Here is a 26,809-nt window from a genome sequence, read left to right as displayed (position 1 = left end):
CTGTCACATAATGTGAAAGGGTATTTTGTAGGTACTGGCCAAAGGAAGAAAAACCGAGAAGGACAGAAAAAGTAAGTCTTTGCCTTTCCCCTCTTTCTCATAAGAGATAAAATCAGCTTTCATTCACACATGGCCCATCTGCAACTGGAAACATGTGAATACGGAACAATCGGGGAGAAGGGGAGCAGGGGTTCAGATCCATCTCAGCTTTTATTATTTGTCTAATTTCAGATAATAACTTCCTCCTCATCAACTGGCACATCTTTAATCCATAAAACAAATATATTTAAGACGTCCTTCCATCTGTAAAATTCTTTTTTTCTGATTGCTTTCATCTTCATGGATTCACATGTGAGATCAAGCAAATATTTCATGACAGCCCAAGGAGAGGTCAGCACTGGAGGGCAGAACACCGGAAAACCATCTATTGCTAATTATGCCTCATGAGTGCCCACATATATGTGCACACACACCGTTGTCAGAATTAAAATCTGAGCAAGAAAAAGCATAATCTCCAAACTCCTATCATAAGCAGGGACTTGGGGAGAAACATTTAGCAAGCTCTCTAATGACCACTAAACTGAGTTTCAGGATGTGACTTGATTGTGCAATCCTGACAAGCTGGCAGGCTGAAGGGCAGCATTTTTGGAAGTCTTGGATAGGCCAAGACCTAAATTTGAGGACTTTCTCCCTGGCCACAGCTAAGAGCATCACTAACACCTAAAAAAGAATGCAAACATCTGCAGGCAGTCACCAGGCGGCTTCCTGTCAGCAATCGTTACCGAAGGAACCCAGACCTGGACCCAGGCTCTCTGCATTCCGGCCAGGAAATGATTTTCAACTACTTTGTTTTAACACCTTCACCCCTGAATTCTTGGTAACCACAGCTCAACTCAGGGGCTAAAATACACCTATTCATGCCTTTGTAAATCTACATGTGTTTATAATTTGGGATTGCTATATGAAAACACACTCTTCTATTTATCTTCAAGTCAAGCAGCTGGGCCATCTTAATGGATTGGCTTCTCAACACCAGGCCATTAAGACACGGAGGCAGGAGTTCCAGGCACAGAAAACCCTCTGGCCACACTTCTCAGATCCCCATGGCCCTGCTACTGCAGACCTCTTCTTGATCAGTAAGTGGCCAGTGGCTGTCAACCCCCTGACAAAATACAAACCAATCTAGAAGTCTCTAGATGCATTTGAGGGGATCTCTGTCTGCTCTTTCCTGCCTGTCATGAGTAGAAGGAAAAAGAAAACGTTGCTTGAAACAAATATCCACACAAAAGGCTCCATCTCTACCAAGCCAAGACGGCCTCTGCCACCTTCAGATCTACTACTTATTTCAGATTTCAGGTTCCTTTAACCCCCCAAAATAAGTAATTAATTTCTTTTAATCTCCACCTTTTAAAAATGGTTATTTTTATTTACTTGAAAGGTACAGTTACAGAAGGAGAGGGAGAGAGAATGAATTGTTCATCCATTGGTTCAGTCTCCAAATGCTCCCAACAGCTGGGACTGGGCTAGGCTGAAGCCAGGAGCCTGGAATTTATTTGGATCTCCTATGTGGACAGCAGGGAATCAAGTACTTGGGCCTTCAAGTGCTGCTTCCCAGGATGTACATTAGCAGGAAGCTGGATCAGAAGTGGAATGGCTAGGACTCAAAGCAGGCACTCTGTCTGATGGGGCATGTGAGCATCCCAAGTGGCAGCTTAACTCATGGCATCACAACACCCACCTGCTTTTTATACTGAAAAATTTCAAACCCACCAAAACAGAATAGTATCATGATACCTGTATGCTATTTATCTGGATCCAACATTTTGCCACATTTCCTTCCTTCCTTCCTCCCTCCCTTCTTCACTTCCTCCCTCTTTCCTTCCATATATATATATATATAATTATACATTATGTACACAGGGTTTTTTTTGTCAGAGCACCTTGAGGTTTAGCTGTACACACTACCACATTTCGTGTCTCTATATTGCAGCATGTGTACCGCCTAAGGTAAATTCAAGGTGTTCTCCTCTCTATACAACACAGTCATCACATGCAGGAAAGTCAACACTGAGAGAATTTCATTATCTAATGCTTAATTCCTACTCAAATATTCCCCAGTTATCCTACGAATGCCTCTTATAGCTGCTTTTCCCTAATCAAGGATCATGCACTACACTTGGCTGGCATATCACCTCAGTCATCTTTAATCTATAGCTGTTTTCCAGCATTTTGGGGATGGGGGAAATAACTTTTATGACATTGACAGTATTGAAAAATGCAAGCCAGCTGTTGTGCCATTATTTCCCCAGCTTTGGAGCTGTTAGATGATTTCCTCAGAACTGTGTCTTCTCAACACATCACTAGGATGCTTTACATCACTTGGACTCATCGTAGGTAAGTTTGATCATGCAAATTAACTGCCTGAAGCCACAGTTTCTTAACACAAGTACTAAACCACTTATGTGCCTTTCAGTTCACACAGTTAACAGGAAAGTATATTTCAACAAAGCTGACTTTCATCTCCCTTACGTATGAACTCATTTTCTGCCATACCAGGGGATTCTATCTGTATTCTATAATGAAAGGTGATAATGGACCATAAATATTAAAGGTTTCACAACAAGGGTTGGTTTTGCTGTAGATCTTGATAAACGAACAGGATTTTGGTCAAAAAGAGTAGGAGGAGAATATTATATGCCCAAGATGTATCATGAGAAAAGGCATCACACATGGGAATGATCAGTGTTTGCTGAACTGGGAGCCGACTGGGGTAGATGAGACAGGAGACAAGGACAGATGCTCTGGGGCAATGGCCAAGAAAATCAGAGGCGTAGACAGATGACAGAAAGTTGCCATGCTTCTGACAGCTAAACGAGGCTGACTCTGGAGGATTCTTCAAAAGGTTCATGGAAAATGCCTATTCTGAAAAAAACTATGCACACATTTCAAGATTATTTTGCACCAAAATAAATTTATCTTCTAATTCTTGTTTTTCCATGAACTTTTGAACTCTCCTCATATGAGTATGATGCCTGTACTGACTTTGGGAAATAAGTGGGTAGGAATGGCCATCGTAATTCTAATTTGAATATATTAAGCTTGAGATGCATGTAGGACACCCAGGCAGAACTGGCCAACCGACAGATCACAGGTCTGGAGTTGGAGATACAGTACTTGGTGAAAAATGCTGATTTGGTCAATGCTGTATTGCGCTGAAGTCATGCAAACAAAGAACAAGGGTGTAGAAAGAGAACAGACACTAAGTTCGATGTGCGAATGCTGGAAGTCCACCAACATAACAGGAGGGAGGAATGGCAGTGCTAGTTTCCGCCAGGACCACAGCTAGCCCACTGTGTTCTGCAGATGTTGGTTTGGAGGTAACTGGAGAAGAGGAACAGTGCTGGACCAGGTTTGTGGATTCAGGAACCACTAGTGAATGGGCAGTAATTGCTTCAGGAAGTATTTCTGGACTAAAGATGATATCAGCACAGGATTACAAGTGATAGAGAATAAAGGCAAATAGGGATGTGTTCATTGGGAAAGGACAAAAAAAGGACAAATGATGGTTAGAACCAAGTGGAAAGGAAATTCAATGCAAAAGCAAAGAGGAGTCAAGTATACAGATGAGAGGAGGTAACTGAGGCTGCCTTGCTTTCATGCATCACACTGCCCAACCGCTCCAGAGCAGAGGCAATATGTAAATAATAACATTGGATCTGTGATCAGAAAAAACATACAGAAAGATACATGTCCCAAATGCTTAATCTGACTAAAATTATTTATGATTCACATTTTTAAATTAAGGTTCTAAAATCCCTTCCTCCGTGGTTACCAGACCCAGCTCTACTTGCATCAGTTTCCATGGATTTCCCTGAGGTCTTGACTTTTTGCTCCAAGTGTTGCTCATACAACATGAAATCCCAGAGCTCCAAGGTCAGGAGAAGCCACAGGCTTAGAGCCAAAGTGATATTGATCAGTATCATTAAGACTGTGGCTTTAACAGTTGAAGAGATTGATTTAATAAAATGTTTAAAAATAATTAATGCATGTATTTATAAATATATGATACCCATATATTGATTACTTATGTTATATTACTATTCAAGACCATTCCTTTATTTACCTACATATTAACTTACCTGGCTACATGATTCTGATATGTGAAATTGTAAGGGTCTTTAATGATGAATCACCAACTCACTACTGACCAATATGGAAAATAAAATGCATCACAGAAATAGCAATTCTTAAAATAAAGAAGATACCCATTTCATGTGACTTGCTTCAACCATCTGCCTTCCTCCCAGGATCCCCATGATTCTCAAACACAAATTTTTGTCAGATCTAATTCCAATTAGTCATTATGATGTAGCAAAGAAACTCTTAACAGCAATCAGTAAGATCTTAGAATCTTGCCTAAATTCTTGACATTTTTCATTGTTTTCTGCAAAAGCACACGCAAAGAAGGAGGTCACAACAGACACTCGGCGAGTCATTAGAAGGCCACATACATCCTCATTGCTGCTTGTACACATGAACACACATTTGCAAATGTGTGCAAGTAGGCCAAGTTCTTTTCAGAACAAAGATTTGGTTGCCCTCCTGGTCCTCCACCTTTTTTGATATAAAAGCCAACATAAACAATTAAAATCAACTGTCAAGAAATATGAAACTAATCAATGCTTGGAAAAAACACCCTGCTTCTGACCACATGTGAAGATGTCAGCTTTATAGACTGACATGGGCAGGTTCAGAAGGGCAAGGGTTTCGCTTAAATAGCTCCCCAGATGACATTAGGTCACCTCAGTGCCCATTATGTCTTTACAACAGTTGGTCTACATATGTGGCATTGAAATCAGGTATATTTTTAATATCAAAAATAGCCATTTCTTACACGAGTTATGCTTTCTCTTGGAATTCTTTCTCTCTTACCCTGCCCCCCTCCATTCCAGGGAAATGCAGTAAAGAACTGGAATCAGAAAATGTAATTAAAAATCACATTTCTCCCCTGGGGTGACCTAATTACCAGCCTCTCACCCCAAAACAAATTTACTTCTTTAAGAATGAAGGCTCTTATCACTCATGGGAAAAATGCAAATAGAGATTAAGATGCCATTTAGGCATCAGTGCTATCTTTCATTTTTAAGTGACCTCTCAGTTTAATGGATTCAATGCGTTCTCATTCAAGTGGAATACATATTGCAGGAGAGAAGTGTAATAAATGGTACTGTCATGACCCTTAGGTTGGAGCAAAGGAATATTGGAAAATAAATCTCAATTCTGGATACTCACCAATCCTGCAATGGGGGTAGGCAATCTATTGATCTTTTTAACAAGTCCTGGCTTTATAGCATTCAGCAACCTGTCATGGAAAAGGCAGAATGTCAAGTGAGACAGAAAGCAAGATGGATCACACAAACCACCTTTATCTGGGGCTACAGCTAAATCGCTGACTAGAAAAGGCAGTGAATTTAAAGCACGTAGTGAATCTCAATAATCTACCTGCCTTCGTGCATGGAAGTGAAGAGCTTTGCCAGCATCAAGCTTGTCTGTGGCAGGTGAAGTTTTCAAGCTCGGAAATGACAGAAGAAAAGAAAAGGCAGGGACCGGAGTGCTTGGAGGGGAAGGGCAAGAAGGCGAGTTGGATAGAAGTTGGGGAGGAATTGTCTAGAATTGGAGCCAGGTATTCCTGTGTAGCTAAGGCGTGTTGCCAACTCTTCTGGCTGAGGCAGGAGTCTCTCCAGGGATGCATCAAGTTCAGAGACCAACATCTATCTTTGCAGGCGATTTGCCAAGACAAATTCTACCTCCAGACCCTATTTGTTCTTCAAACAGAGTGGCTTGTTAAATGAGGTTGAGCATCATTTCGAAAAGGGAAGAATATGTTTGGCAAGAGGTTAACCAATCATATCTCGAAGACATTTAATGAGGTTGACTGTGGTTCCCTAGGTACAAACGATATTTGAGTGAACTATTTTCAGGGCAAGGCTGAAATCATGTAAAACTGGTAATAACCACAAGGGCCTGCAAGAGAAACAACTGTAATTGCTGTCTTTGGAAAATATGAATTCAGGGTGAGGAGAAAACGGAAAGAAACTGGGAAAGCCTGGAATGTGGTTAGCATCAGGATAACAGGGGAGAGCATATTGTTTGGAAAATAAGGTATTCATAAAGGAAGAATGGGAGGGAAGGGGTTGTAGAACCAAAGTGTTTATTTTTGCATTTAGGGATTAGTGAGGCAATCAGGTAATCAAGGACACCATGCAGGGAGAAACCCAGGGCAGGAATTTATTATAATTCAGGGGTTAGCAAACTATGACCCTCAGGTCAAATCTGGCCCAACACCTGTTTTTCAAAATACAGTTTTACTGGAACACAGCCATGCCTGTTCATTTACATATTTCCCGAGGCTACTTGTGTGCTACACTGTTGAAGAATGTGTAGCCTATAGAGCATGCGATTTTTTTTTGGCACTTTACAGAAAACGTGTTCTAACCTCTGTTACAATTCAGGACATGTACAGATCAGTAGCAAAAATTCTTGGAATAATAATTAGCTGAATAGTTTAATAATTAGCCTCGAATTCAGTTTATATTTGACTCTGATACAAGTAGGTATTGATACATTGAGAAACGACCCCGCAGTGATTGTGGAAGACAAGATATTATGGTTTTGCACCAAAAAATATAATTGCCTGTTCTTGGTTGCCTTCACTGCAATTCCAACCTGCTGTCCCCACAGGTAACACAGAGCACGCGTGCCTTTTGGCCACCTAGAGCTAAAATGGCTGCTCTGGTCATGAACCCAATTCATTTTAACCAAAAGTGCTTCTTTAGAACATATTTTTCTTAAAAGATTTATTTACTTATTTAAAAGGCAGAGTTACAGGGGCAGAGGAATCTATTCACTGGTTCACTCCCTGCATGGCCACAATAGCCAGGACTCAGCCAGGCTGAAGCCAAGCGTCTGAAATTCCATCTGGGTCTCCCACGTAGGTGGCAGGGCCCACGCACTTGGGTCATCTTCTGCTGCTTTGCCAGGTGCATTTGTAGGGAGCTCAATCAGAATTAGAGCAGCCAGACTTGAATTGGTGCTCATATGGGAAGCTGACACTGCAGGTGGTGGCTTAACCTGCTGCACCACAGTGTTGGCCCCAACTTATTTTGGAATTACTGGTTTTTCAGTTGGAAAGTAACATAGTTACCCTTTTCATTTTACAGCTCAGAAAACATAGCCTGGTGATGGTGAGTAACTTCCCTAGAGCTGGTTCATTGCAAAGTCAGGCCCAGCATCTAAGTTTCTTAAATTAGTGCTCTCTCAGGCAATGTCAATACCCAGTAGCCTCTCTGTTAAAATGCACAGATACATACAATATCTCCAAAACCAAATGAGGTTTTCTGTTTGTTTGTTTGTTTTGTTTATTATTTGAAAGGCAGAGACAGAGATAGAGAGAGCTCCCATTCCCCAAATGCCTCCATTGGCTGGGGCCAAAGCCAGGAGGCAGGAACTCAGTCAAGGTCTCCACAGGAGTTGCAAGGGCCCATTACTGGCTGCCTTTCGCGGTGGGTATTAAGTGGAAACTGGAATCCGGAGCAGTGCCACGACTCCAACTCAGGTACTCTGATATGGGACGCAGTGTCCCAAGCAGTGTCCTAACTACTGGGCCAAACATCCAACCCCTAAGCCAAGTTTTTATTTCTTATAACTTTTTTTACAAAGTAGACCACTTTTTACCTTTTCTATTTCTAAAGTTATTTATTTATTTGAAAGGTAGGATGACAAAAAAAGATGGAGTAGCAGACAGAGACAGACACACATAAACACACACACAGATCTTCCATCTGATGCTTTACTCCCTATATGCCTGCAATAGTCTGGACTAGGATAGGCCAAAGACAGGAGCCAAGAACTTTATCTGGATCCACCAAGTGGGTGGCAAGGACTCCAGTACTTGGGCATCATCTGCTGCCTCCCAAGCACATTGGCAGAAAGCAGGATTGGAAGCAGAGGTGGGACTCAACCCCAGGCACTCCCATACGGTATGCAACCATCCCAAGTGGTAGCTTAACCCATGGCGCCAAAGCCAACTTTTTAAATGAACAAAATTCTTAAAACACATTCGTTTCCTCACTAGTTCCTAACAGTGTCACTTTAAAACTGAACTTTTAAATAATATCTGTGTAGAGTATTGATAATTGAAAAGTAACTTAAAAATATACAGAAAATGGGCCGGCACCGCAGCTCACTAGGCTAATCCTCCGCCTTGTGGCGCCGGCACACCGGGTTCTAGTCCCGGTCGGGGCGCCGGATTCTGTCCCGGTTGCCCCTCTTCCAGGCCAGCTCTCTGCTGTGGCCCGGGAGTGCAGTGGAGGATGGCCCAAGTGCTTGGGCCCTGCACCCACATGGGAGACCAGGATAAGTACCTGGCTCCTGCCATCGGATCAGTGCGGTGCGCCGGCCGCAGCGCGCTGGCCAAGGCGGCCATTGGAGGGTGAACCAATGGCAAAGGAAGACCTTTCTCTCTGTCTCTCTCTCACTGTCCACTCTGCCTGTCCAAAAAAAAAAAAAAAAATATATATATATATATATATATAAACAGAAAATGTAAGTCTTGTTGTCATCACCTCTGTCCCACAGAGCCCCAGTCTGTTCCCTAAGGGAAACCTGAAAGACTTTCCAGGGGAAGATTTATAAAAATCACGAAAGAATTCTTTTACAAGGCAGCTGTAGTACATAGTACTCATTGTCTCACACTGTGTTTTTCACTTAGCAATGTGCCTTGGAGGTCAGACAACTTACCTTGGAGAGTGTGTCTTATCAGTGCAGATACGGCTATGTCTTTTTTTTTTTTTTTAAGATCTATTTATGTATTTGATAGGCAGAGTTTCAGAGAGTGAGAGGCAGAGGCAGAGAGAAAGTCTTCCATCTGCTGGTTCACTCCCCAAATGGCCGCAATGGCTGGGGCTGAGCCAGACCAAAGTTAGGAGTTAGGAGCTTCTTCTGGGTCTCCCACGTGAATGCGGAGGTCCCAGGCATTTGGGCCATCTTCTGCTGCTTTCCCAGGTGCATTAGTGGGAAGCTGGGTTGGAAGTGGAGCAGCCGGGACTTGAACCAGCACCCATATGGAATGCCAGCACTGCAGGCGGCAGCTTTACCCACTATGCCACAGTGCTGGCCCCAGATATGTCTTTTTTAATAGCTGTGGGCTACTGACAGAAGCTCGGTGGTAGGGTATTAGTCTGGAGAGGGATGGGAAATGGAGCACTCAGGACATGAATTGACACCCAAATGGCATGCTAGTATCGCAGGCAGTGGCCCTAACCTGCTGCACCACAACACCAGCCACTATTGTGTGTATTTTTTAAGAGCTAAACGAAAAGACTTTGAGTGTATTCACCATAAAGAAATGATAAGTGTTTGAGACAGTAGGTATATTTACTCTGGTTTGAACATCACAACAATGTATATGTGTATCAAAACATCTATGATACCCCAGAAATTATATACTTTTATGAACATATCAAAAATTAAAAAGTAGAATTAAAATAAATGAATAAATGTGACTACACTACAAACAAAATTATAGAAAAATTTAAAACAAGAAGAATTCTTTTCAGCTGTTCATTTATCCAGCAATTTTTTATCAGTTGCCTGCAGGTCATTATACACTAGCCAAGTTCTTACTTTTAGAAATTTATCATCTTCACACACGAGTGGATGGGATCATGGGGGCAAGAGAAAACAAACAAATAAAACACATGAGAAGACAATTTCAGGAAGTGAAAGTGCTAGGAAGACCAGCATAGGAACAGGACATGCAGTATTTGACTGGGTGGCCAAATAACTGCTCCAGAGAGCCAGTATTTCAGGAAACAGTTGAATGGCACATGTGTATTAGCCAAGAAGAGATATGAGAATGGGGATTCCAGAAAGACAGAACAGATTGAGAAAAAAGAAAACTTTGGGGGCTGGTATTGTGGCACAGTGGGTTGAGCCTGATGCTTCCAGTGCCAGTATCCTCTATGGGTGCTGGTTCAAGTCTCTGCTGCTCCACTTCTGATCCAGCTCCCTGCTAATACACCTGGGAAAGGAGCAGAGGATGGCCCAAGTCCTTGGGCCCCTGCAGCCACATGGAGAACTGGAAGATGCTTCCAGCTCCTGGCTTCTGTCTGGTCTGGTTCTGGCCATTGTGGTCATTTGAGGAGTAAACCAGCAGATGGAAGACCTCTCTCTTGCTTTCTGTAACTCTGACTTTCAAATAAATAAATATTTTTTTAAAAAAGGGAAAACTTTGAAGCAAGAGCATATGAGTGTTTGGTGTATTCAAGGAATGACTGAAAGACCAATGTAGCCAACAAGGGTGAGTAGAAGGAAACAACCTGTGACCACCAAGGCGAAGGCAAAATCCACGCCCAGGTAAAGCATCTAGATTTTCTCCCAAGTTTTATGTGAAGCATTAGAAAATTATTTAGATGAAAACTGAGATGATCTGGTTTATATTTCTAAAATATCACCATATGCTTATAGGTATAAAATAAAATTACAACTATTTGCATAGAGAAAATGTCTTCCTATTAAAATCACAGATATCAGAAAGCAGATAAATAAAACATCATTTAAAAATATATAACACTCAAGCATGATAGAAGGGAAGAACAGTGAATTTGAAATCAGTAGTCTAGGTTTTAACAGCTAACTCCGGCAAGCCTCAGCTATGAGTCACTAGGAAGTCACTTACTCGGGATCTCAGCTTTCTCTTTAATAAAATGTAGATTTAAAAATAAAACCCTTCACCTTCCATCCAGATTTGGGGTAAGGATACAACAGGATGATACGTGTCGTTAGCACTTGATAAATAGAAGGTTGCATATGCACTCATGTAGTACACTCAGTAGATCCCTTTTAACCAGGTACATGCAAGTTATTCTGGTTTGAACTTTTCCATTACCTAACTGCCAAAGACTAAAATAAGTTCTATTTGTTTTCTTTTTCTGGCCACCTTGGATAAAAATCTCACACAAATGAACCAAATCACCATGTGTGGCTAGCTGCCTGCTACACGTCTGGTGAGAAACTACTAGAAGAAAAGTTATGATCTGGACAACCCCTCAATTATGAAAAAGTTAATGGCAATGAAAATAAGCAAAAATGTCTTACATGACAGAAATTCAACAGGAACTGCTAAGTTCTTATATTCTGAATCTAAGACACTAAGTAAAACCCACTTCAAGCAAGGTTAGTCCAGAGGTTCCTTTGTGTACTCAACAAATGTTAATGAGGACACATGGTTTCTGAACTGAAGCTTGGTTCTGGGGATACAAAGTAGGCAGAGAACACCTGATGTCTCTTCCTCTGGTGGTATCCTCACTAGTGGATTTAAAACTCACAGGAAGATCAGAACTGTGCACATATGTGGTTCACTGGCATCTCACTGAACACACCACCGCCCTGAATTTTTGAGAAGGTAATAAAGACATGTTTCTGCACATACTTTATGGGACACACTCTTAAAAGATTAACAATTAGACTCCTTCAATAAGCAATTATTGAGCCACTCAGGAATGACGCTGATGGTTTGTCTCAGTCACAGACTGCATTTTATAACTCTTTGTACCTTTAACATCCAGCCTTTCAAACACTGTTTAATGGTTATAAAATACAAAGTGCAAAAATTTTCTTCTAATGGCAACTGTTTTTTTAAAAAAAATTCAAACCCCTACTCTAGGAGAGAGGCATTTCGTTTCAGACTGACTCCTCCAAGAGCCTATATAATAGGTCTTCAAGGGGTAAGGCACTAACAATACCACTACAACGACCTATTACAGGGCCATCTAGACATTAAGGATTGTACCAATGGGGAGACTGTTTGCTACTGGGCTGTAATATGAACATCAAAGGTACACTTTTTAAAAGGAGAGCAAATTTTAAAAGGATTAAATTTACCAGTCATTCAGTTCAGAAATTCAATTTTAACATGTAGCCTAGAGTTTGGAGCAGAGCAGAGGGGCCATCTATACCTGAAACACAGGGTTGGAAAATTCATGTTCAATCTCATGGGAAATCACTTTATTCTTTGCAACAAGAGATTACATCACCATCTCATTAGCTTGGTTTGTACAGCTGCATTGGGCAACTAGGATCACAAAATTACCCACTCTGTGTCCCTTTGAATTTGGTTCAATAGTGTTTTTCTGTGTGGTTCCCTTGACCACTTTCTGGGTTTGACTATGGACCCTGGACAGTGGTATATGCACTTCAATTTAATCTAACATGGCATCTGTTCTTGAACCTAAGCATGAGATCAATTTAACCTTCACCATAAACCTGTTACAGATGTCATTTTTAAAGATTTCATTTTAGAGTTGCCTTGGCAAAACCAGGAAAATTAACACACCCTCTGAGGTCAACAAAAAATGACTAAAATATAGGGAAAAGTGAAACCTGACCCAAAAAAGGAGTTCATATGAACAAAATAGTGTTGGAATGCAAAATGCATCATTAATAGCTACCAAATGTCGGTGGGGCGTGGTGCGTTATCTGGAATGTGTGAAGCATCGGTCACCTTTGGGCCACTTGTCTCAAGCACACCTAAGAGCGGATCGTAGGAGCTTTAGAAGGGCTTTGTAGTCTTGGAATTCCAAGAAGCTGGGCCTGACCCTCTGCATTCTAGGGCTCAGCAGTGCTGTGATTATCCTACTACAGGCCCTGTGGCAGGCCCTGCTCAGCACACTTGCCTGCCTTCTCTCCTGGGCACCCAGCCCAGGCCATTTCCCAAGCCTGTTTGTTACTGCTGTGCTGTGAGAATGTAACACAGTTCCAGCCACTGGAGAGAGAGTGGGCCAGTATGTGTAATACCTATCACACCTAGGCCTGGCAGAAACACCTCTCCCAGGCAGCTCTCCATTCTCCTGCTCTCCTCATGGACTTGTTAGATGCTGATAACCAGAAAGCCCTGGGAGATCATGCACTGAGCTTGGAGGCTATTAGCTCAGGTCCCTAAATAACTGCCCGAGCACAGTGGTCTCCACCCTTCCCTGCTGCCAAAATCAGGCTTATACAAGAGTAGAGACGCACTTCCGTGGGAGGAACCACTGAGATTTCAGGGCTGCTTAGTCACAGGAGCCTGCAGGACTTAACCAGCACAACTTTCCAGAAGGGCCTTTTCCCATTAAAAGGGGGGAGGGAGCTCTACCTTGGCAAACTGTACCCATGAAAAAACTCTCCCAAATGCGAAAATAAACAGCTGGACACATCCTTTCCCCCTGAATCCCATTGGGACTGCAGCAAAATGAAGACACCTCTGTGTGGGTGCAAACTGTTGAAATCTTTACTTAGTATAGAGTTGATCCTCTGTATATAAAGATAATTAAAAATGAATCTTAATGAAGAATGAGATGGGAGAGGGAGTGGGAGATGGGATGGTTTGCGGGTGTGAGGGTGGTTATGGGGGGAAGAACCGCTATAATCCAAAAGTTGTGCTTTTGAAATTTATATTTATTAAAGTTTTTTATAAAAAATGAGGTGTTATAAGCACATGGATCCTTTTAAATTTTCCTACATTTTATAGGGGAAAAAGAAATTCTTCCACGTCAGCACCATTCCTAATACTAAAACCAACTAACACTAATAAAATAATCTATCAGCATGGAAGGAAACGTAGAACAATGATCTGAAGATCTAGAATCTTGTGATTCATTTTCAGTCTCTCTCAGAGTCTGTCATTTGCATGACCATTCGTGGTGTCTGGAAATCTGGGGTCTAAAAGAGACATGAGAGTCAAATGAAATAAAGTAGACAAAGAGATGATCACTGAGGGAGGTGTAGGCAAAGTCAGAGGTGATAGCACCTGCACTCCGCAGGCTGGGATTACAAGTTCAGGCTTCAAAACCTGAGCAGGGTACTTCCCTATGAAGCCTCACTGTCTGCCTTTCAACAGAAAATCTCCAGCCACCAGAATCGGCCATCTTTAGCAACCTGCCCACTGCACCCACCACACCACGTGTATCACCTGCATTTGGCCACACTCTTTCCCTCTTCCAATTACTTCCAGGCTCCTGTGTGCCCACAAGATGCCTCCAAATGCCTCCACTGGTAATTAAGCCCTTTCATCCTCCCAACTGTCTTTCCTACCATGCCTCCTTTTCAGGGTTCCCCCTGTTTTAATAAGCTACAAGGTCAAGACAACATACATGACTAATGAACCATGAAAGCTGGCAACACACGAACAGAATCTAGTATAACTAAATAAAATGGAACTAAAGTTACTCTGAGATGGGTAACAATACATGTAATCATCATTGTGCCACGTGGTGATTATGCAGAAATGATTGTAATTAGCACTTCTTGTGCACAGTTGAACCCCAGTTATTGCCGGGTTTATTGTCAGGAGGGTGGAGAGAAAATTCGGAAAGTGAAATTGCTGCGATACACCCCTGAAGGCTCCTGTGTTCATTCTTGGGTGGGATAAGCAGCCAATGCCTTGCTCTTGCTGCTTCTTCAGTAAGAGGTTCTCAGAAGCAAGGGTTCCAGGACTGGGCTCCAGAAAATTCCAAGAATAGTAGGAGTCTTCAGAGACACAAAGAAAAATTCCTGGGTTACAATCCCAACTCCATAACTCCCTAGGTAAGTTATGTGAGGATTCTACATCCATGAGCCTCAGTTTCTTCCTCTGTCAAATGGGGAGAAAAATATCTACTAGTCATAGCATGAGCACGTGGAGTAAGGGAAATAACGCATGTCATATACTTGGCATGGGCCAGTGTGTGGTACTCACTTCACCACTGGCAGGAGCTATTATCATCTCCCCAAGGAAGTGTCGGCCCCAGCCCTCCCACAGGTGGAAGTCTAACGCATTAGCTGTTCTTTCATTTCTCTTCCTAAGGACCCTCCCTGGGGCTGAAGCCATGCAGAGAGAGATAAAGGAACAGAGGGAATGAGATCATCTTAGTTCTTTTGAAGGGCAGGCCTACATGGGCGTAGTCTCTGGACGGGCAGGAGGCAACAGAAAAGCTAGGCCTGGGGAGGAAGGAAGGGAGGATACCGACAAAGGGCAGGCAGTGCGAAGTTCCCGGGTCAAACCTGGCTACACTGTGGCTGCACCAGCGTGAGCTCTGGCTCTGCTCATGCTCTCTCTTGCACTCTCTCACTCTGTAATTGTGACTTAAAAAAAAAAAAATCCTTAAGAAACCAACAAAAAAAGAATGGTTCCTTTCCTGTGGGTAACCAAAGGAAAAATTTAGGACAATTGAGGCAGGAATTTTGCTCACTTGATTGTGGGAAGAAGGCAGCCCACCCAGCCTGACAGGCCATTAGAGACAATCAAAAAATGAATTATTAAGGAAATACAATTAGGGAGCTCCTAAATCCTCTTAAATCCCAGCAAAGCCTAATCCCGAATGTAACTCCACAGGCAGGCAAAGGGGAGGCCTGTTTCTTCTGTCACGTATAAGCAGTATGTAGTGAAACCTGCTGTCGCATATACTGTTCAATCAATTGATCATTTGGATAAATGTGTATTAAATTTGTTCAAGAAGAGAGACATGAAGCCTATGATTTAAATCAGCACAATTCGAATATTAATAAGGCACAGGTTGACAGGGTAAAGGAAATCACCACATTTTGAAGCAAATGGTTACTAAATATTAATTATGCTAAAGTAAGTTTCACGTATGTTTTTTAGATGCATCAAAACAAACTCTAACCACAGCCTACTGGGTCTGGGTCATGAAAAACTGTATCTTAGAAAAGGAGATGAGGATCGTATAATGTTAAAGGGACAGAAATTTACAAAGATGGGTGAGCTGGGAAGGGTTCAAATGCAAGATGCTCAAGTGCACACAAGAGCTCCCCAAGCAGACTCAGTAAATGATGCCTAAAGAACAGTTTGAATGGGAACAGTGTCTCCCACTGTGCTAAGAGCTTCCCTTTTGGATAGGAACCAAGGGCTGTTTTTTTGGTGAGGATTCAAAAAAAGCCACACTGGGGGCCATTCTGCACATTTGGAGAGTGCTACACATTGGCCTACCATGTTCTCCATCTGTTTTCTGCTTTCGGAACAGATGCCTGTTGGGGATATTCAGTCCTTGCCTAAATCCCCACCTAAGTCAGGTCAATCTTCAAACAAAAAGCAGCTTTTCACAGTAGATCTTTTTTGAAAAAAATAATAAAAGGAAGGGGTTGAAATGTCCTCATTTGAACTTAAAGGCTTAATGAGTCTTGGTGCCAAAAACCTGGAGCTAGGCCAAGTCAGTGAGGCCAACTGTGATTTGGCAGAGAGACGAGAGAATCCTACATGGAAAGCCTATCCAATCTTACCAGCCTGCTAAGGCCAAAGTCAGTAACAGCAGAAGGACCCAACTTTCCTGAGATCTGAGTGAACATCTGGCTAGAAAAAGAGCTGCAGACCAGGAGTTCAAAGACTGCACTGTGCTCCCCACCTGGGGTTTCCACCTAATGAAAGAGGGGCTGGAAGATCCAGGTTGTTCACCTACCTGAGTTGCTGTGAGGATTCACAAAGCAGTGTGTGAATACTGAACAAAGAAAGCACCAGTCTGAAGTCGCCAACAACTGGGATGGCCAAGTTGGCCAAGAACAATCCCCAGAGCCCACCTGCTGTTGCCATGTCTCATCCCATTAACACCCCCTTTCACTCTCAACAGTGACTCATTTCCAATGACAAACTATGAGCTCGCTGCATGAATGAGTCATTGAGTCTCACTAACCTTGCATCTTTGTCAAAAGCTTAGGAAAATATTGCCATATGTAGTTTATACTACATAAGGTCTCTAACAATAACCTGTTAAAACGATGCAAAAGCATCAGCAAGACTTAAAAACAATGAAATGGACTCAGGATGATTTGACTGGCAGCTCCCAGAGCTGGGTAGTAATTGACCAGAGGTCCTTAGCACCTCCTTCAACAAGCATGGCAGGTCTTATCTGAGGCCACATTCAACTCCATGTCTGCTGGGGCCATGCAATATAGGTGACCTCCGCCTTCTTAAGTCATCTTTGCTCCCCTGCTGCCCATGACATCACACTTTCCTGGGTTTCCTCTCATCTCAGTCACAGCTATTTTGTGAGCTTTTCTTTCTTTCTCCCACACTGACCCAGGGCAGGGACTACATCAAACTGAGACTTTGCTTTGCTGCTCTTTTCTGGTATAGTTGTCCTATCACAGACTTCCATTATCTCCAGCTTGATGGTCAGTGATGGCTCCAAAATGCAGTATGTGTAAGTTAAATCCATCATCTCACCCCTAAGTTATAGGTCCTGTGCATATCCCAAACTCAACCTGCCCAAACTGAAATCCACATTCTATTAAGGAGTACAGGATATCGTCTGTCTTGTCTCAGCCCCACCCCTCAACTTGTTGTTAAGAGCTGAAGTTATTCTTTATACTTTTCTCTTATTCATCACTACTCTACCAAATTCTGTTATTTCACTGGAATTCTCATTTCTATTACTCTGAGGATCAAACTAAAAAAAAATAACCTTCTCTGGATTACAAGGCCTGGCACAGTCTTGCCCCTGATCTCATACTACCATCCTCTCTCCCTTCTTGTCTACATTTTAGCCAAGCAGTTCCACCACAATTCCACCAATACACAGAGCTCCTTCCCACCTTAGGGCTTTCTAACACGTTGTTCAGCCTGAGCTTGTTTCTCCCTCCTTCCATCCCCCTCCCCTATTTCCAGGTGGAAGAACAGAACTTCCACTCTTCATTCGAGTCTCTGCCTCAATGTCACTCCCGGAGGAGTTTATACCTCATTTGGAGTCGGGAGTCAGATTCTGGAACTTACCAGCCCCCTCCCCCTTACATGACTTGACTGCACAGAGTACACGACTTCATACTAACTGACCATATCATGAGTGGATTCTTAAGAAGCTCATATGACTGAAGAAAGACAATCCCTCCCTCATCAGGCAGCTCTCCTCTGTCTGCCAAACACAGCACACTCATGCGAGACTCCAAGTCTGTCTTCTTGCTGTTGTGCCTGTAGGATGCTATGACGCAATTTATAACAAGAACAACACACTCCTCCCTGATTCCTGCTGAAGAGCTGTAGTTTCCTGACTGACAGGGAGGCTGGGTGCACCTGTTGTTCTAGTATGTGGTCTCTGACTCAGTGGCTGACACAGAGCTCTTACTCCCTTGGAACTTCCCAGGCAACAGTCAGCTCTTTTTCTTTAATGAGGTAACACTTAGTGAGCATCTGGAGGGGAGCTCATCGCCAGAAAAAGTCATGCTCAGAAGTTTGGAACTTTCAGACCCCACCTCCATTATCTGGGAAGAGGAGAGAGGCCAGAAACGGAGTTAACCACTCACGCCCAGGTGATGAATCCTCCCTAAGAATCCCTAAACCTCAGTCTTGGAGAGATTCTGGGTTTGCTGAACATGTGGAGGTGCTGGAATGGTGACCCACCCAGGAAGGCTGGGAACTCCATGCCCCTGCCCTGTACTCTCTCCTGTGTATGTCTTCATGTCTTCCTTCGGGCTGTTCGTCTGTATCCTTTATCACATCCTTTATGATAAACAGGTCAATGCAATAAGGGGTTTTCCTGAGTTCTGTATGCCATTTTAGAAAATCAGCAAATCCAAAAAGGGGTAATGAGAATCTCCAACTTACAGCCAAGTCAGAGAAAAGTTGTGAGTACCCTGGGGAACAACTACTTGCAATGAGTATCTGATGTTGAGAGAAGTGTGGTGGGACTTTAGCTTTGAAGTCTACACTTTCGCCAGTTAGTGCTGGGACTGAGTTCAACCCAGGACACTCAGCTGGTATTGGAGAATTGATTAGTATATGGGAATACACACACACACACATGCATTTAGGTTACCAGAGTGCCATGCAAGTAAAAAGAAATGTTTGTTTCTCCTGTAAAGATGCCTTTCTCTTTCCATCAGCCTATTCTTGTCTTTAGTAAAACTGGAACATCTCAGTAACTATATCCCAAACCACAAAATCTCTTTGTTTAACCTCACTAAATCTTGGAGATTAAATCTTGGTCACTTTTGCATGCCCCCATATTCTGGTTCACACTGGATCTTAACTGCTTTGTGTGTGTGTTCAATCTCCAGACACACTATAAAACTTTTAAGAATCACATTTTACATTCCCTTTTCATGCTCTGTGGGTGCCTGATTTGGCACATGATCAGTATGCAACCTGTCCTCCATGTGATAAAATGTCTCCTCGCAAAGCTACAGCCTCAACTCCCAACCTGTCCTAGAAGATTAGTACACGTCCACGGCACACAACACATCTCACGCTGAAATCGTGACAAGAATCCAAGACAAGCTCTCCTTCCTAGAACAATCAGCTCATTTATCAGTGATGATATAAACAAGTATTTACCAACAGATTTCTTATCTTTAGAAAATTATTTCAGCAACATAAGAACCGAGACAAAAATCCACTAAGACATTCTTTATTGGTCACTTATTTGCAGACTAACATACTCAGACTTTGAATTCCATGGATATACATCTGCAAAACAAAACTCATAAATTCAGCTCCAAGACACCTGGGAACATGAGAAGTTGTAATGAAGGACTTCACACCCAAAGAAAGCAAATCAATCAATCCATTGGCCTCCCAGCCTTCAGGGATGGGTCTGTTCTTTAAAGTGTGTGTGTGTGTGTGTGTGTGTGTGTGTGTGTGTGGAGAGAAAGAGAGAGAGAGACAGACAGACAGACAGACTATATATTGACTAGGATTGGAAGAAACTTAAAGAAAGTCACTGATGACCAGGTGACCTTGATAGAAATCTCTCTACTGGGTCTTAATTATTCAACAAGTATTTATGATAGATATATTGGGTGCCAGACTGGTGTCCAATGAGTGAAACAGAAAGAGAAATGGGAGGATTCATGAAGAAGCTCTCCATCTGGTACAGTCATAGGACAGCAGAGTTGGGTATATATACTTAGAACTCACTATTTTTTTTTTTGCCTAGAAGTTTCTAAAACAGCTTTCCAGTGAAAGAGTTCACAACAGACTGGAGGAAGCAAGAGGAAATGACATCAACACAGAGGTCAAGGTTATTGTTTCCAAAACAATCGCTGTAGGCCCCAAGCTCTGCCAGCCAAAGTTCATTAATCACAGATGATCAAGTTTGTAAAGGAACCAAATTTTCTTGCCCAGTTTTTGATCCCAAGCTAGGCAAGAGATGCTAGAAAGTAAAATCCAAATTCCTTTATCCTGTGGCTGCCTGAGGGAATGAGCTGATGGGTGCACAGTGACACAGGGGTGCACTGACCATGTCATATTCGTAACTGACTTCTGGCTTATTTCCTACACTAATAATGAGGCAGCCAGTGGCACAGTGTGCCAACCAAGCAGGGACACCATGCTGAGCACGTTAGTGCATTCTTTCACTGCACTCTCCCAGGCACCTCACGAGGTAGCGACTTTGCCATTACATAGATGAAGGCAGGAGAGTGAACACTGAAGTGCCTGCTATGCTCCAAGCACTGAACAAAGAATTCTGTGCTTATTCCTGAGCGAGCCATTCAACCCTCAGGACGACGCTATCACTCAGTACAATTTTACAGAAGAGTAAACTGGACTCCCAGAGGTTGGTAACTTGTCTTAGGACACCCAGGAGGCAAATCTAGACTCTGCTCGGTATACCAGGTTGAACCATGGGGAATGGCATTAGTGGACCGGTTTGTGTCTACTAAACACAAAATTTCATAGGAGTCAATGTCAGGGTTCCAAATCCCATTCATTTTCCTCTGTATTCTCTCCTAGCACAGCTCAACTGGTTTTAGTAAATAAACACCTATCCTTGGGTAGTAACACCAAAGAAAGACAAGAGAAGGAAGATGATGAAAATCAAACTCAAGAAGAAAGAGCAGGCTATCAGGAAAAGGCAGGGGGAGAATATAACCACAGTCACCAAAAGAATCCAGCTTTACATTTCTGGACAGGCAAGATACAAAGGGCCCTGCACAGAGTATTTGCCTGCCGCCATTGTCAGGAAGCATTCAGGAGCCTGCGGGTCAGTGTGGGTTCTTCCGCTGACTAGGAGGCACTACCGGCAGGGCCAGGGTGTGTAGCATCTGTATTGGTGGGAGTGAGGCAGGAAGAGATGCCAATAGCACCTCTGAGGAGAGACACACCACACCAAATACAAAGTCCACCAGTGGGACCCTGGGAGGTTTGAGCAGCACTGCTGGGATTCTATTACCTGGATCCCTGGAAGAACTGGTTATAGGAACCCCAGCTACCCAGGACAGAGAGATGACAGCACGAACACGCAAGTGGCAGGTGACAGCCCTGAATCCCAGAGGGAAAGATCTCAGGTTTGCAGAGACAGCCCTGAATCCCAGAGGGAAAGATCTCAGGTTTGCAGAGACAGCCCCAGAGCCAGGACAGAGTGAGATGGGAAAGGCAAAGGCTTTGGCCGGGGAGGCAGCCAATGGGCATGAGAAACTCAAGCAGACAGCCCCATGTCTTCTGGCCCATGTCCAGGGTGCCCAGTGCCACCTTATTGAGTAGGGGACGCTGGAAGGTGCAGACCACTCAGAGGCCGTCTGTCTATGGCTTGCGGAAAGAGCTGTAACTGGAAGAAAGGTTCCCAAGTGCCCCAGGGCATCAGGGTAAGGGATGCTACTGTGAGTACTGCATTGACAGCAGGTGCATCAGGAGACAAATGGTGGCTCCTGGTAGCACCAGCCCAAACCCGTGGTGCGGGGAGGCAGCAAGCTCAGGGAAGGGCTCAGAGCTAGTGGCAGGTATCACCTCCAGTCCAGGGGGATGACCGGCAATGGTCAGTCCGTTTCCCAGGACAAGGCTTTTCTCTGCAACACTTGCAGAAAGGGGTGATCTGTAGCTATAACCCCACCTCACCAGGGGAATTCAAGGCAGAGACTCCTGCTGGGGAAGGTCAGGAAACACAAGTCCTCCAAGGTGATGTTCTTGGAGCACATCCTCCATAAGTCTAACCCAGGCCACAAAGAGACCAACAAAGCACGCAGCCCATGGCTGAAGTTGACCGCTTCTCCACCAGAAGTGAACAGGCTGCGTGTTTTTAGTAGGGTGAGAGTCCCTCCGTGGGCATCTGCTGGTTTTAGCGGCTTCCTGGAGAACTGCTTCCCAGCTTCCATCTGAGGAACGTCCCTCCCTGACTCTCCAGATATTATGGGATGTAGCAGAGTACAGAGAGTGCTCATCCTCCTGCCTGGCTCCAAGACAGGAAACATCTAGACCTGAACATTCAGTTAGTTACCAGATAGGCCCAAGCCCCAGTGCCAGTCAGTGAACAGTGGGCACCAGGACTTCTACTGGAATTACTCAGAAAGAAAATATTTGTAATCTTCCTTCTGGGTTTGCAAGGGTGATATAATGTATGCTGGGAATGACTGGTGGCTAACTTTGTCACCCTGTGGACAAATGTATCCAAAGACAAAGCCAATAGAGAAGAAAGCAGAGACAAGAGAAAGATAACAGATGGATGGATGGATGGATGGATGGATGGTGAGCAGACAGAACGCTGAGGCAACACAATTCAAACATGAGTATATAGTTATGCCTGCACCCGGGGTGTGTGGGTATGTGTGTGCATGTATGTGTCTTCATTGCATGTGTGTACATGTGTGTATCTGTACATGCATGTGCATCCACATGTAAGGTTCACTTCTGTGCTTACATGAATCAGTCACTTCCCATTTCTGTTTAAACTGGTTTCAGCTGCATTTCCGTCCCTGGCAACTACAAAAAACTCTCAGTGCAAACTCTAATACCGCCCCCCCCCACACTAAAAGTCAACCCAATTTTTTCATGGAGAAACTCTCGCATCACTGTGTCACGTCCCTATACACAGGAAAAGAGGAAAGCAAAAAGGGAATTATGGATTGAATGGAGGAAATGAAAGTATTGTTAATTTCAGATTCACTTCCCTGATTCTCAACTAAGAGTCTCCTCAAAGATGCCCCATGGCGGACAAAGGAATGCCTTGTTCTCGTCACTTCCGGCAGGTCAGAATCTCCGCATCTCCCCGTCAGGAAGAGCCTGCCCGGACACTCTCATGGACACCCTGGAGACAGAAAACACAAGGAAGCCTGACCCTCCTCTACAGTGATTCCCCCAAGACTGTGAAAGTATTTACAGAATCACCAGCAGGACAAGAGATGAGCAGGAGAAAGAGAACACAGATACCCCGCCCCCTTCCGGAGGAGGTGACCGGATGACCCTGCAGGCTGGTCAGCTCTTGGTCTGCCACAAGATGCACGCAGAAGTGCAGAAACCTTCTCTGCCTCCTAAGCCAATGACGCCACTTTATGTTTGTGAGTAGACATAGGACTTTTATACGGCTCGGATCAAAAGACAGGAGATTGTGAAACACATGGGAGTTAATTTCCTTGAGATTCCTGTAGTGAATGTTTTAGATAAGAGAAAGGTAGGACGTCATTAGCTGGGTCTTTCCCATTCACATATATCTACTCTTTCAAAAGAAAAAAAAAAAGAGTTTTAGAATGAAAAAAAAAAAAAAAACTGAAAAATATTGAAAAGTCTGTGTACACCTGACCAGGTGTGGTGTTCAGTTTTCTCAGGGGTTAAGGAAAATCACAGTGGCCGTTAACAATCTTCCCTGTGGAGAGTCCCTACCAAACTCCCTGAGGACACCCAGAAGCCTCTACAAGTCCCCTGTGTCTACATGTCCTCAGTGGAGGACCCCTCCTCCTGGACATTTGTCCAATATAAATACAATAATATTGGTGGGTCTGTCTGAGCGCTGGCCCAGTTAAATCACCTAATCTTGCCAAGGTTGAATATTGAGATAAAGCCAAGTATTGGAGGATATTATAGAACAATCATTATGTTCCTAAAGTCATATTTATGAAATGTATTAAGTTTGTATACCTTAAATAAAAGGTTTTTAGAGAAAAATAAATAAATAAATACAAAATTCAAATATGAACCAATTACCTAGTCGAGTGTTCTTCAAAATGTTCACAATAAGTGGAATTAGAAGATAAATTTATTTTGGTGCAAGAAAATTGAAATCCATGAATAGTTTTCTTATAATATGCATTTCATTGAACTATCTGAAAACTTTTCATATAAACAGAAAAACTTTAAAATCTATTCTCCAATGTGCTAACCTTAAAATGGTGATATTTTACAAAACAAGCATGCTAGTATCACTTACCTTACTCACTCTCTATAGAGAATTTTTTATTTTTTTAAAATATAAGAGGAGCATGAAAAGTCAAGAAGTTACTAGATTATGACATACTCGACACATGATTCTATGGATTCCCACAGTGATGCTAAAATAACAGAAGGAAATAGAAAAAGTGGTCTCCAAAGAAGACCAGGAACAGCAGCTCACAAATGTAGAAAGAATAGGAAAAAAAGTCACTATTTTGCAACTACCAATGTAACAACTGACCCAAGAAAGTAATTTCAATGGATAGTAAACTAATTTGATAAAATACCTTTGGGATATCAAATTATACCCATAGTCTGAGAATATCTTTCACAGATGAGAGGAAAATCTATAGTGACAGCTATTGCCGCGGCTCACTAGGCTAATCCTCCACCTTGCAGCGCCCGCACACCGGGTTCTAGTCCCGGTCCGGGCGCCGGATTCTGTCCCAGTTGCCCCTCTTCCAGGCCAGCTCTCTGCTGTGGCCAGGGAGTGCAATGGAGGATGGCCCAAGTGCTTGGGCCCTACACCCCATGGGAGACCAGGATAAGTACCTGGCTCCTGCCTTCGGATCAGCGCGGTGCACTGGCCGCAGCGTGCCAGCCAAGGTGGCCATTGGAGGGTGAACCAATGGCAAAGGAAGACCTTTCTCTCTGTCTCTCTCTCTCAATGTCCACTCTGCTTGTCAAAATAAATAAATAAATAAATAAAATTTAAAAAAAATCTATAGTGACAACGCAAGGGGACATCACCCTGGCCAATGATCAGTCATGCCGTTACAACAATGGATGAGCTAACCGACACAGCACATGCCCAACTGCAGACCGTGACTCACATGGTGCTCTCATCACAATGTCTAACCCGGACCCACACATCAGGAAGCCCCTGGAGAAAGGACACTACTGGGATATTGGGAAATTTTAACCTTGGACTCTACACTAGACATCACCACATCATTGTTGAATATCAGGAAAGGTACATATGAGATTGTTCTTGTATCTAGACAATCTTTGCGGCAGCATTTAGGAGTTGAATTTCACATCTTCCTCTTTCTTTCAAACAGTTCAGGAAAGAAGAGGCAGATGTAGAGAAAGACAGACAGACAGTATGGCAAAATGCTAATAATTAATGCATCTAGTTACAGGGCATGGGATTATTTATTATACTATCCTTGTAACATCTCTGCATGCTTGCAATTATTCAAAATTAAAAGTTGGCAAGACAAAACTTGTAAAGAAACTCCTAAGAAAGTCTTGTAAAAAGTCTTTTGGAAAAAGTGGTTTGCTACCCAAATAAGCATTTTGCACTACCCAAACTCAATTACTTAACTTTACAAGGGTAAACAATTTACATCTAAAATTAATTCCACAGTCTTTTTGGTCTGGCCCAGTCTCCCTGTAAAAAACCAGATAGTAAACATTTTAGGTTTTTGTAAGCCACATACAGATTCTTGTTTTGTTTACAACCCTCTCAAAATGTAAAAACCATTCTTAGCAAGAAGGCCAGTACAAAAATAGGCCAACGGCTATAATTTACCAACCTCTGATCTCAGATGATATTCCATATGGTGCTATCTAAATAATGAAATTATAGCCAGGAAAGTAAGAGAGGAACTTGCTGGATTTCAAGACAGTCTGGTGTGGTGCAGGGAGCACACGGTGACTATCAGTGACTCCTTCCTGGGATCAGCTTCCTTAGGGGATGGCTCTCTGCAGCCCTCTTCTTTACCCTTCAGTCCTCAAAGACACAGTGCAATAGTCACTGGTATTCCTAACAGCATCACACTTGTCACACACTTGCAGCCATGTCGCACTCTGATTAAACACTCATAGGGGGCTCACATCATTTGAACATTTAACCACCCAACCTTCAACTATACCTACTTGGCAAAAACAACAGAGGAAAAGAGAGATGGTGATAGCAAAACACGTCTAATATAATTCTGTGGGCACACGCACTTTATTTTGTATTTGATATTTGCTATTCCTGAAAGTGATAGATTTGTGCACAGTATTCCTACACTGGGGCTGCACACGCCAAGTCATGTGAAGCAAACGCTCTCCCAGGGTGGTCATGCTGCTGCTCAGGTTCCACATGACAAGCTGCCTGTGGGTACCTGTCTTTCCTCTCGCTGTCTCTTCGGTCTCTGCTCCACGCCCATCACTCTGATTAGTCTCCATGTGGTTCTGAGAACTCGATCTGAGAAAGCTGAAACCTCTGCGTCTTCCACTGACCACAGTCTCTGCCCTTCCAGCTCTCTCGTGCTCTCCCTCTTATGAACCTGCCTTCAGATCCCAAGGACCACCAGGCCCCGGATGCTTCTATTTCTCTAACAGCGCCAACCCAAAGTGACCCTTCTTCATTATTCACCCAGATAAGACGAGGGGTTCACCTGCACTGCCCTCCTCCCCACACTTCAGATTTTCTGCTCCTCCCTCCCCATTCTTCCATTAACCTCCTGATTCCCCCCCCCCCATGAAAATTCCAATTGGTTAAGAGCCAAATCTTAAATTAAGACTTTCTTAATTTAAGCCTTTCTTATCTGTGTTACCTTAGCTAAGTTATTTAACTATGTAACTCTCTGTGCCTTAGTTACTTCCTCTGTAAAATGGATATAATAATAGTATAGACCACAGGCAAGTTTAGAATCA

The 26,809-nt window shown here is 43.2% G+C and overlaps 1 protein-coding gene across 26 annotated transcripts in view; it reads right to left on the bottom strand.

Annotated features, from left to right (window-relative positions):
• LIMCH1 (LIM and calponin homology domains 1) overlaps positions 1 to 26,809 on the bottom strand; it is a 346,429-nt gene that overhangs the window by 172,215 nt on the left and 147,405 nt on the right. For 16 of the 26 annotated variants that reach the window (XM_089327123.1, XM_017350869.4, XM_070068155.2 and 13 more), the window contains one exon: positions 5,293 to 5,362. The exons of the other annotated variants lie outside the window; for them this stretch is intronic. In XM_089327123.1, the coding sequence (XP_089183249.1) occupies positions 5,293 to 5,362 (70 nt within the window). The remainder of the gene's footprint in view (positions 1 to 5,292; positions 5,363 to 26,809) is intronic. 26 annotated transcript variants of the gene reach the window in all.

The sequence above is a fragment of the Oryctolagus cuniculus genome, chromosome 2 (assembly GCF_051225735.1).
Source record: "Oryctolagus cuniculus isolate XC-2025 breed Fujian yellow rabbit chromosome 2, ASM5122573v1, whole genome shotgun sequence".
In the NCBI taxonomy this organism is placed as follows: Eukaryota; Metazoa; Chordata; class Mammalia; order Lagomorpha; family Leporidae; genus Oryctolagus; species Oryctolagus cuniculus.
The sequence above is the reverse complement of the archived record's forward strand: the minus strand, read 5'-3'. Positions and strand labels throughout refer to the sequence as shown.